This window comes from Larus michahellis, chromosome 2 (assembly GCF_964199755.1).
Source record: "Larus michahellis chromosome 2, bLarMic1.1, whole genome shotgun sequence".
Classification (NCBI taxonomy): domain Eukaryota; kingdom Metazoa; phylum Chordata; class Aves; order Charadriiformes; family Laridae; genus Larus; species Larus michahellis.
In genome coordinates, this window is record NC_133897.1 from 66488119 (window position 1) to 66501074 (window position 12956).

The following is a 12956-nucleotide window of genomic DNA, read 5'->3' on the forward strand; positions in this document are numbered from 1 at the left end:
GTCTGTTAATAATTAGCAATGTATCCTTATATATTAAAGTTACATAGTTATTTCAGGTTCTTAAAATGGTTGTCATTCTTTGTATTGCAGGTGCTGCTTTTAAGCAGAAAAGCATTCTTAGGTTAAATTCTGGACAGGCCTCATAGTTGAGCTTTCGCTAAGACGCAAAAAATGAATTGTAGTCCAAGGAATTCCCTAAGCACGCAAGTTTCACAGATTTTAACTGAAATGATTTTAAAAATCAATTTAGTTGCACTTGGGCAGCATCTTGCATGGACATGATCTAAATTGATTTATGCCTGTCTTCAGCTGATTAGGCTAAATGAATATTACATACTTGTAAATTAATTTAAATGTGCTCATGTGAAGTTTGCACCACTTTTGATAAATGATTAAACTTTTAAACCCAGTGTAATTTCCTCAAGTCAACCCTTAAAGTCTAATTCGGATCATTCCAAAATTTTCACTGTAGTCAGAAATGAGTCAGACACATTCACAATGTTCAACTTTGTCCACTAATCTTGAATGAATGCGTATTGTTACAGGAAATGAGAATCTGAGTGCCCTCGCTATATAAAGTAAAAAATTTAATTTTATTCATTCTCCGTTAGACATTTTCATAAGGCTACATATATGTTGAGTGTGGAATTTCTTTTTTTTTTTTTTTTCCCCAGGCAGCTGTGCTTTGATTGGCAAATCTTTAAAATGCTTCATGACTCTTTAATTTAAGCAGCACAGAACTTAAAATAATTTTAATTCTTTATGTGGTGTAAAATAATTGTCAGATCCAAGAGTTGTCACTGAATTCAGAGGGAATAGTAATTCTCTATTTTTTTTTTATAGATTTTTTTTTTTTTCCTGGCAAGTCATGTTCAGGTTAGAAATGTAGGAGACTTTTAACACTGACCTAAGCATTCTGTTAAAGTACATAACACAAGGTTTTTACTACATTTGGTGGTGGTTTTGTTTTACTTTTGTGATGGGAGTGCAATGTTTACAAGCATTTAAAAATGGAGCTGTTACAATAGCTATTTTTTTTCAGAAGACTTTGATTTTTTTAGAAGTTTTATGCACTGCTGACTGAAATACCTTCCAAGGGTAAAGTACCTATGACTCCCACACAATACGCAGTGGGGGATGCTTAGTTTTTTACAGGTCCAAGGGTTTGATAGGTGTGAAAAGTTGTTCTTATATACATTTTTCTAACCACATGTTTAATCTCCCATGTTTATCGCTTAGTTAAACCAGGTTTAAAATCAGTATCTCATAGTATAATTAAAATTACTTGGTCAAATCTTCTGCAGTATTTGAAGTAGAGTAGAGGATTGTATTGTTTCAGTTTTGCTGTTGTGATCACTATTGAAAGCTGACTTGGCAGAAAGCAGTCCCTTTTTCTGGATAAAAGGGAAACAGGCTATGAGATAAGTTATTGATGAAATTAACTGCTGAAGTGGAGAGGAAATGCAGTTGGCCAATACATGTCATAGTGTGAGCTCTATTAAATGAATATATGTGCAGTCAACCATTCACAGGAGCCACACTGGTCTTGAACTGCATTGATCTATAGTATAATTCTAAATGAAATTGATGGAAGAGAGCAACCATTGACAGGAAGGGTAAAGAGAACCATGAAATGTCTTGTACAGGAAAAGTATGATGGAAAGTAGGCTCATCTATGCCATGGATAGAAAGTGCGGTGAAACCATGGTGTTTCTGGGTACCTCACCCTTAATTACAATGCAGTGTATATCACTGAACTCTTCCAGAAGTGCTTTATAATGTTTTATTTTTAGAAGAAAATCCATAAAGATCCTGTCAATAATTTAAAATCACCTTTTCAAGAACTTTGGATACAGCTTTGCAGCTTGCAGCTCTGAACTTTGGGTGAAATTTAGTTGTGATAATGTGTTCTGAGAGCTGTTTGTATTAACATTTAAAGATTTGTTTACTTACTATGCACTTAATATAAATACAGCTGCTACATGAAGACTTGTAAATGTCTTCCAAGACTGTTGTGCAAAAATGATACCTTCTAGTCAGATATAATTTCAGGCGGCTTCTCTCTCGAGCATGTCCTTTCAGACCATTAGCTCACTGAACTGCTTAATTTACAGGCCCTGGTGAATAAAACATTGGGTTCGGTTAGATTTTACTTACATCAGGGTCCACGTGTCCTATAGAAGACTCTCTTAATTTTGTTTTCACTGGTAGGTAGGTACCCTTTTATGATGTATTGCTTATTAGATTCAAAGCTTCCAGCACATTGTCGTCTTGTCTGTGTAAGAAGACTCCAACCTGGATAAACTCCTTTGCCAGTGTTTCCATCAGTTTTATTGCTACCATATCACTTCTACTGATGAAACTACTTCATTAGTTTTTATTGGATTGGTTGAAATATAGAAGGTATTATGGGTATATATGCATGTATGTCTGTGCACATTGTTTAAAATTTACAAATAACTAGAAAAATCTATTTTTATTTCACATCCACAGCACACAGTAACAATAGCATATACAGTTGTTAGGCTGTAGCGTAATGGAAGTTGTAATTATTACTTCAGAAATACTTAAGGTTTCTTTAGTGTAGCAATTGTGAAGAGTATTGGTAAAACTTTACCACCTTTTTTAAAATGCTTCAAAGTAGATGGAAACTGTAGCTACTTGTATGTGTTTCTACTAGATTTGCAATGCTTTAGTGCAGTCTTTTCTGAATCTTACATTAGCAACCTATGTAATACTCCAGACTTGATGATATCCACCAAATCAGTTATTGGGGCGGGGGGAGGCTCTGCACTGGTCTCAGTTTTCTACTTCTTGAATACTAGTCTTCTATCTGTAAAGCATACTCATTCTCTTCAGTATGTATCAGTCTGTATCTTCAGCTTCCCTCATATCTTAAGTACTGTGCATGTGTTGACAGGTTTCTTTAGTCTTGGATCCTTGGTGATTACAGATGATTCAAAATTGTTTCTTTTAGGTGTAATACATTGGGACCCATATTGTTTTGAATGGTATCCATGTTAAGGATTTATTTTAAAAAATATTTTTCAAAGAAGTCAGGAATCTCTAATCAGTGGGAGTCCGTGATGTCATACCAGCAGACACACAAAAATCACAGGCATCAGTTCATTATTCTATTGTGTTGGAATTGTACAAGTGGCACAATTCTAAAAGGAAAAAAAAAAAAACAGACAGTGAAGTTGTATTGTTTGCTGATAACATTTAGAAACTACTAAGAAACCCGTAAAATAGGATTTCCCCCCGTTCATAAATGGGCATATTGTTAATTTTATCAGAAAAACCATGCTATTGTGAGATATCTGGAGCGTTCCTGGAAGAAAGCACACAGACATTCCAGAATATGAATCCTTTTATACGTAGCACGTTTATTTAAAAATGGTTGTAAACTGCTTTATTTTCACTCTTCTAAATTTTTAACCCAAACTGAATTTTTGAGATTGGAAAAAATATTTTCATGTCTCTTTATAACTTCAAGGTTCATGTTTCATTCGAACTGACCAGCTGGATGGAGAAACAGACTGGAAACTGAAGGTTGCTGTCAGTTGCACACAAAGATTGCCAGCTTTGGGGGTAAGCATTTAATCTGTTTGCTTTTCAGATATCTTCCATGTATGCATATATATCTCTTATCTAAAAGATTGTTACAATTCTAAAAATTGGAAAATACCTGTTACCACAGTCTTTGTTTTTGCAATAAATAATAGATAGATATTCCACTGAATGCTGAATGAGAAGCTGAATATGCAAATATTCGTGTTTTTACATTGAAAAGAAACTGAGACAGAATTGGATTTTTATCTTTCAACTTAGTGGTTCTCCTTGTGGTCCTCCTGCGATCCATACTCTGCAGAAGTGTATCACAGTTGTAGTGCTTCCAACAAGTGGTGTACTGCAAGTGCAAGTCACTCTTGTCTCAGGAACCGTTGCTTTAATCACTAACTTGTAAGCTTGGGAAACAGCAGTCTGCTCTTGAAAGATAAAGTGCTTGTTGTTGTCAAGATGCTTTCTGGTTTGACTAGGTGCAATATGCAAGTTCTTGCAAGGAGGGCTCTCCAAGAGTTGCCTGAATGTGTGTATTTTTTGAGCGCATGGATGTGTCATAGGTAACTATTAAAATGGTGAAAGAGACACGTGTGTGTATATATATGTATACATTCAAAATAGACATGTATCTACAAAAACGTATGTAGGATTGTATAAATGTGTCTTAATGAGAAGCTGAGTTATGTCCCTGGTACTGGGGAAGCTTGCTATTTTACAGGAGAGTTGGCTTGGTATTAAGAGACTTCCTCTGAAAACATACTCAAATTACAAGCTTGTGGAAATTTACCTGTACAGCATTTCTGGTGTTTTGACACTAAATCCCTTAAGTGTTTTATTAAAGGCAAACATACTTTAGGAGGACTGTTTATATGCTATCTCAATAGAAAAAGTAAGTGTTAGATTATCTGCCAGATCTTAGCAGGACTTCTGCAGTTATTCTTCCAGAATTATAGAGTTGTTGCCACACTCAAATTAGCAAAAGGGAGAGATTTTTTTTCCCCTGTGTTCATACTGCTCCGGCTACCGGCTTCGCATGTGACAAGAGGAGGAAAAAATAGCTAGGTTCAAATTTAAAGCGTGGCACCAAGGAATGGAACTGAAGGTTGGTCATGCCAGACAGAGATGGCAAGTCTGGTTCTAAGATGGGAGTTCTGGTGCAAGAACAGACTTTAACAAGTATTCTGTAACTCACAGTTGAATTTAGTATTTGTAATAATGCCTCTGCTGTAGGTTTTTACCATTCAGTCATTGGGCTATGTTGTTTTCTCATTAAAAAAAAATCATGTCCACATTTGGTACAGATGCATGCATTTGACTAAAATCTAGTCAATTTTTTATCTTGCTTCCATTTTTTTTTAATTAAATAGTGTTTTTCAGATAGCTACAACTGTATCTAACTTAGATATTATTTTTTTATTTCTCTTTTGTTTTGGAAGCACTGACAGTACTCGGCAAATATAACTCTTCATGCAGAGCACTGCCTCTTTGAGTTCTGTTTGCTGGTTATAATTTTATGTTCTGAGCTTGGAAATTTTGGTGTTCCAAGGCTGATGAAATCTGGAGTAAATTATAATGCAGAGGTTTCTCTACACTTTCCTTTGGAATAGAAAAGAAAAAAGTTTTACATTATCTTTTCTACTAATTTTTAATTTATTTTTTTAAAAAAAACCCCAAAGGCATGTCTGAGGTTTTCTCTCCTTGCTAGGAGGAAATAGACCTCATAGAGTGGGGAATTGTTGTACTGTAACTTCTATATTATGTTTTTATTTAAAAAATAAATATCAGATCAATAGACTTGTCAAATAATTGTTAAGCATCTATGGAGGTAGTATAAAATTATGGTTAAACCTGTGCCTTTGATTTGAAAGAAGTAAATGTTTGTATTGTAGTGGTTTATAGTGGAAAGTAAATCAGAAATGGTTGAAGCTAGTGAGTCTGCATTTGAATGGCAGGACGTGCAGTGTCCAGAAGTGAAGGTTTGCTTCAGGTGGTGGTTGGTTGGTCTGGGCATGTAGGGGAGGGAAAGGCAAGCTATCACCAAGAAATTATTCATGCATCTCAGAAACAGTACACAAGAGTCAACTGTACAATATAGTAACCATTTCCTCCTTAGCTGTTTCCACCTACTGCTATTAACCTACCTCCGACTGATGTGTGCTTCTTGAAAGGTTTTTATATTCTCCCTCTTCTTGAGCTGAAGGTGACACCCTGAAGTTGTGTCACGAGATGCGGTTAATCAAGGAGCTGTGTACACTTAACAAACCTTCCCTGGCTACCAGCAGCAAATGGAAGCCACCGTGCAGTTGATGTTCGTCTGCCCTTTCTCTCATCATGCAGTTACTAGTGGTGAACCGCGCTCACCAAGACTTTGTCTGCATTAGGCTGACGTCTCATCCTGAAGTAACTGACGCTGGGTATAAGACTTCCTGCCAACTAAACTAAACTATCTCCCAATTTCCATCCTGTGTGGTTTGGTCAAACCATTGACACTTGATGGTTCTTTAATGAGATAATTTTAAATGGCTGCTTCCCAGCTGGTCTTAGATTGTTTGCTGCTTCACTTGTAAGCCCCATCTGTTGGAATTATTTTAGGGAAGTGGTAGGCTAATGAACCCAAATACAAATGTTTTTTAGGGGATCCTCACATCCTTCACAGAAGATAATGCTCAGCACACATCCCAGAATCCACATTCCTGTGGAAAGGACATTGGGATTTCTTTAATTTCTGCAAAGATGCTTTTACCGTTACTGGGATGGCAACAACATGCAAGAGTATCAGCCATCTGAAGAAACTCTGTGGATGGACAATTTCAGAAGATTAGTATGAAGCTCAAAGCAAGCAGTGAATTTCAAATTAAAAAAATCAGCATTATGGAATTACGTTATTCTAAGCCTAATTTTTATAGTTCCTAATAGAGTCATAAGCTTTATCTGTATATAGGCCCTACACTTACTAATTTGTTTAAAGTTAAATTAAAATGCACTAGGCAGAATTATTCCTTTATAGTTACAGTAAAAATAATGGTTTTGGAAAAAATAGTAGAAACAGGATACGTGCTTTAAACATGTAGGGATAGTGTTCGGCACCCTTTGAAACTTTACACTCAACTTACCTAAAAAGGGATGCCTAAAATATGAAGCTGAGGTTTTCTCAGCAAACAGTATTCAAGATCTCTTGTACGTGCAGTGGAAGAAGTTTGAAGCAACTCGGTTGAAAGTAAGGATCACTTGAGAACACCATTTTGAGTGGACTTTTTCTCACTCTAGGCTTCTACAGTATCCTCTGTTGCTGAAAACTTCTCTTAATAAAACTGAAAATTCAAGCAGGTTGCTTTCCAGTTATTAACTTGAAAATGTCTGTTGCTTTGTAAAACATCCCTGTGCTTTGTTTCAGTTCCTGACTTGAAAAACCACTGTTTTACAGTGATTAATCTTGCTCGCTCACTGTGCAGTGAGTAATAGGGGCATATACTTTTTGATAGGCTTAGAATTACTGTTGCAGAAACTTGTTGAGGTTTGAAGCGGTCTGTGCTCTGGTCTGGGATCGTCTGCGTTTCCCCTACAAAATGTTAGGAGGATGGGGCAGTGATCCTTCCTTCTGCTACCAGCAGCTGCGGGGATGCGATCCTCCTTTCATTCCGTTTGCATTATGTGCGTCGTATGTGCCTCCAAAATAACCGACGCGCTGAAAATACGGCAGTTCGAGGGACCACCTAGCTAAATGTTTTGCTTTAGCTTTTTTTAAATCAAGGCATTAAATATCCACGGCGGGGACGCGTGAGCCGGGGGAGGTGCCGCCCGCCGGGGGTCGGCCCGGCCGTGCCTCGCCGCTGCCACCTGCCGGGCGGCCGCCGGCACAGCCAGTCCCCTCTGGGTGGGGGGTCGTTTTGTGACTTGGTTTGAAAAGCTGGTGTGGCAGTTGTTTGTTTGTTTGTTTTTGTTTGTTTTTTCTTTGCGCTAATTCACAGAACTAGTTTTGATTAGTTTGAAAGACGCGGTAAAGAAAATGGGTAGAGCGCGGTACATCTGTGCCTGCAAAGAATTCAGAGCTCTGTTAGTCTTGTCCGTTTCAAAAGCACGAAGCTTCTGTTTTAATTCAGTACTGCTTTTGAACTGCATTGAAGGCTCATATTTGTATGGGTGTCTACAAAAATTGGTTAGGTTTCCGAGGTTAACTTTCTACGTGTTTATGATAAACCAACAGTTGGCTGCACGGGGTTGGTTCACAGAGTGAACCTGTTCAGCCAGAGGGTGTGGGGGGCATGGGATGCAGTCTCTCCAGTACTTGCTCTAGAGAGAGCAAGTTTTGCCCTTGCTCTCTCTAGACTGACATTCTGGGTTTTTCTGTAATGGATCAAATAGTTTCAGCTATCTTTCTGGCTGAAGTAGCAGATGTTCATTGCAGTAGTGCTTTTCTTGGCTTCCAGGGACTCTCCGTGCATAAAGCAATACCTGGTACGGTGTATTCTCCGTCTGCTTGCAGCACACTTTCAAAGCTGAGGCTTAGAGTTCATATTTACATATTAAAGTATATTTTTAATAATTTAAGAGGATGCGTGGAAATTGAGCGTAAAATAAACTAATAAACAATTTGACCATAATAAACTAATAAACGATTTGACCATGCATTTGATAGAATACACTCTGCATAATTGTCACTCGTTTTGATTTCTTTAGTTATCTGATGTAAAGGCAATGAGCATCTTGCGTTTGGCATGAGCTGTCAGTCATGTCTACAGAGAAGCACTGTAACCCTACCCATGGTGACACCCAGAATAAACAAACCTGCAGACCTTCAGAGCTTTTCTTAAAGAACAGGTGACACCACCAAGATGATCAGTACAGATTTTGTTGTCTTCCTAAAGCACTTAATGTGATCAGAGAATTAAAATTTCAACAAGTCATTTAATGATGGCTGAGCAGCAAATATTGTAACACTTGGATTAGGTTTCTTGCAGTTTCATAGTTATAGGTGGGGCAGTTCTTCTGGCGATATGCGTGTCCTGAGGCATTCTTCTCTAGCTTGGGTGATCAACTAAATTTATTAACAGCAATGAGGTCACTGTAATTTTCAATAAATGGTGACTTGCTGATTTATATCAGAAGATACATACAGCAGTAAACAATACCATTTACATTTAATTAGTTTTATTGAACCAAAGGCAATTTTATTTGTAATGAACTACATGTTATGATTAAGAATGTATTTTAATGATCTTTAAGTAAGGTGAACAAATGTTGCCCTTGACCTAACAGAGGAGATTTTTCTGTTATTGATAACTTCATGGTGATTTTTAAATTGTGAAATGCAAAAGAGAACATTTTCATTATTGTGCCATCATCAAGTCATTTCCTATGTACATTCCACTGTAGAAAGATGAAATGCATTCTTCTGAATTATTATTTTCAAGTAGAGATAATTAAATGCATATAAAGTTTATTTCAAAAACTCATCTACCGTTGTATACAAAGAATTTAACTTTTATTGCTTGACTCAAGTCTTTCACATAGTTTCTTTCGTCAAAACTGTTGCAATCCCCTTACCCAAGTGTTTGTTTTTTTTTTTTTTCCTTTGAGTAAGAAAATAATTGATGTCATTTGCCTTTAATGTTTCCTAAAAGCAAGGTAACTTTAGATGTAGAATACTGTTTCCATTGAACATATCAGTAGAACTATCAGTAGAAGCAGTGAACTAGCAGTTCAATGCTTGTAGTAGGAAAATAATTCTTTACTGAAGCTGAATTTCACAAAGATCGAGTCCCTCATTAGTTAAATTATTAATAAAAAGTAGTCCTTTTAAATAAATAAATAAATATTTTTTTTTAAGGTAATTTCCATTCTTCTTGCTTTTATGTAGGTGAAAGCAATGACATAACCTAACCAGGTAAACTTTTCTTGCTCAGTGAGCAGTTGTTTTATGTTTACATGTACTGTTGTGTACAGATCTTGATGTCTCCTTGTTAAATTCACTGTCACGACTTTATTCAAGACATTGAGATGAGAAATGCACAGCTTCTACTAGGAAAGCAGCACTAGGTGAAGGAACATCTTTGTGCTCTTATAGTAACCTTTATTGTTGAATGCAGTTCATATGTAATCTGTCTTCTATAATTCTATCATTCCTTGCATTTCTCTTTCTTTTCCTTGTATTACAAAACTTCAGCAAGTGTATTTTATTGGCCTGAGGATGCTGTCCATTTTGAATGAAGAGCATTGGGCTACCAAAAAAAACGTCCTTATCCCTTTTCTTTACCTTAATAGTGAAAAGATACTTCAGAAAGCTATGGAGCACATGTAATATTCTTGTATGTCTTTTCTTTCTACTACTCATGAATGAAAGGCCAATGAACTACCACCCTAGGTCTTTCTCAGAGCATAGTTCTTTCTTATGTTTTTTAGTTTTAGGGAAAACCATGCACTTTTGGAATACTCTGGCAGTACTAGTTCATAACATTCCAGAGTAATGCCACAAATGTGTAGGGAATACACAGATCTCATTTTTTTCAGAAAGATCAGTGAGTTTGTTTCAGAGTTGAAATTCAAAAAAGAAAAAGGAAAATGTTAAAGTTTAGGTGTTAAATCAGAAATACAAAAGGAGAACTAAAACATAAAAAGACAAGACACTAAAGGAATGCAGCAGAAATTTTTACATTTAAAAATGTAACAAAGGAGAACATCACAGTAGAAGAAAAATACAAAGGTTAGAAACCAGGAAAATATATTACTGTACAAATGCCGGTATGCTTAAAAAGGTGGATATTTCTGCTTCCTTTTATTCTCATGTTGCTTCCCGCTAAGGCATTCTTTGAAAAGAGAGAAGTTCTTGGTTGACGCATTTCACTAACAGTTTTTATTGTGTATATGAGTATGTGTGTGGTATTAGTTTTCTGCTGTGCTGTCCACTACTGAGAGACTCTTTATTTTTCTTTGCATAATAAAGCACATAATAGCCTGGATTAGCTAAATTGTAGGTGATAACAGATTGGAAAGAAGTGAATGATGAAGATATAGGACACCACATGTGTATTAGTTTCATATAAATTATTTCTCGTGAACCTGATGAAAGTAGGTTGGAAGAACAAGGATGCAATGAATGAACTTCGTGTGAAGGACTACAATAAATGGCTAATGGTTTAAGATAAAGATAATTTGTGAGAATTAATGTTCAGATTTGATTCATGTTTTAAAAAGAACATGAAATACAAAGTCTGTGTGTTTTTGCAAGGTATGAAGTGAGAGATTTCTTGTCTGCAGAATACAAATAGAAGTACAAATTCATTATTTATAGGACTACGCATTTTTAAACTAAGGTGAAACATGTTTGATACATGTATAATGGATTTAAAAAAAAAATTCATTTTGATCTGGAAAAGTGGAAAAAATAATAATATTAAAAAACCTGTAGCTGTTTTATCGGAGAAACAAAAGGATATAAATGTGTCAGACTTTAAGATAACATAGGTGGACAATTGTGCCATAGTTAATTCTTGTAGTGTTCAAATTATGTAGTATTCAAATGTAGTTATTTTTTCTTATATTCAAATTATGAACAAAAAAAATTCACGCTTTTAAAAATTGCTACATTTGAGCCAAAGTGTGGTTATAAATTCATAAAAGAGGCTGTAAAATTAATTCTTCTTTTAAAGATAGCACATTCTAACTGGCATGAGCCAGGGTATTGTGGTCGTGTAGTCTGCTCCCCAGAGATGGTGTCTCATTGGCCTTTTGCAAGATTCATCTAGTAATAAAGGACGGAGATAACTCAAATAGTTAGGCACTACATCTGGTGAGAAGGTAGACACTCTTGTGTTTCATCATGGGTTATGATTCTTAGATCGACTGGGGTTTGGTATCAACCATCTGGTCCTCTCGAGACTAGAAATTGGATTGTGGATCCATGCATGAGCAGTCTACTTGTGTTGAAATCTCTTAGCTGCTGTTGTTCCTGACCATCTAAAAAGCACCAAAAGGTTTGCTTTTGCGATGAGAAGAAAGTTCTGTGTATCAGGTTTTTAACAATTAGTCTGCGGTATTGTTTCTGTGGGAGGTGGATGTTTCAGAACAATTACCTGATGAAATAATTGTTTCAGAAATTTAAGGTGATCCTCCCTGGGCCTTTAGGGACAGCTCTTAAGATCTAACAATCATCAAGTTTGTTTTTTTTTCTTCCCCTGTTTATACCATACCACCATCTATTTATAGAGCCTGCTACTGTAGTATCCAAGAGTCTCTTGATGTTCTCAGTTTTAGTGTAGGATGGTTCATGGGTTGTTTGCTGTCATGAGTAGCAGCACCACCTATAGTAGACCCAATTTTAACAGACTAGCTTGGCGTATCCCTGACTTCAAGCATTCGAGTGATCCTGTTGATGTATCTAAGCTTTCTTGAAGCTGATGAGGTTTTCTGATGGGTTGACTGCAGATGTGCTTGAGCATTTAAGAGAACTTGAATCAATTTAATTGTTTCCTCTTGTATTCAGTTGGCTTTGTCCTTGCTGCAAAAATATTTTCATTCCAGTTTCATTAAAAACAAAACAAAGCAAAAAGTCCCACAAACATATATGTAATGTATGTAAAATATTTTAAGATTATACTACTGTAAATTAAAATGGGACTGTTCATAGATACAATTTTTAACTCATGTTATAAATGTAAAAGTTTAGTGTTTGAACTATCACCAGATTGAGAATATCATCTTGGATCTGGTTCCTTTATAGCAAGGTGTACTGAAAAAAAACAGTGTTTCTTAGGTAAAAATTTTATGAACTTAACTTGGGGTGGGGTTGCGGGGGTCATAAACTGGAATTTTTACCATTAAAAAGTTCTTCAAAATACGCGATTACATTCAGGTTTAAATAATATTAAGTACATTAATCTGTTTTACAGGATCTCTTTTCAATCAATGCTTATGTGTATGCTCAGAAGCCACAGCTGGATATTCACAGTTTTGAGGGTACCTTCACACGGGTAAGTAGTATGTGTAAATACAGTTCTACTTCTCTTTTCCGTATCTCAATGTAAGTGAAACCTGCATTTGGTGTCACAGTTGTACCAGATCCACCCTTAGCTTTATAGCAGTATTTTTTCACATGTTCCTGCTATGGCAATACTTCATATAATATATATCCTGGTAAACATGTATTGCAGAAAGCTAGTACAAAAAGAATATCTGAAAAACATAGAATCCAAGAATTGCATATTTGTTGACATCACTGTAATATTTTTATATGAAACTGTTTGTATAGCAGTATATATTGTTTGTTTCCAGGCATCAATTGTATTGTTCATATATGTCAAAAAGTGCCAAGCGGAGTACATTCAGTAGCCTAAGACAATGCAGCTGGTAGTTTATGTGCAATAAAAATGGGCCTTGTTTAACAGCATTTCAGTTCA

General features: G+C 36.0%; 1 protein-coding gene across 8 annotated transcripts in view; it reads left to right on the top strand.

The window, feature by feature from the left end:
• The window catches only part of ATP9B (ATPase phospholipid transporting 9B (putative)), a 169977-nt gene that overhangs the window by 65673 nt on the left and 91348 nt on the right, over positions 1 to 12956 (top strand). For all 8 annotated transcript variants that reach the window (XM_074575765.1, XM_074575768.1, XM_074575764.1 and 5 more), the window contains 2 exons: positions 3497 to 3591; positions 12450 to 12530. In XM_074575765.1, the coding sequence (XP_074431866.1) occupies positions 3497 to 3591; positions 12450 to 12530 (176 nt within the window). The remainder of the gene's footprint in view (positions 1 to 3496; positions 3592 to 12449; positions 12531 to 12956) is intronic.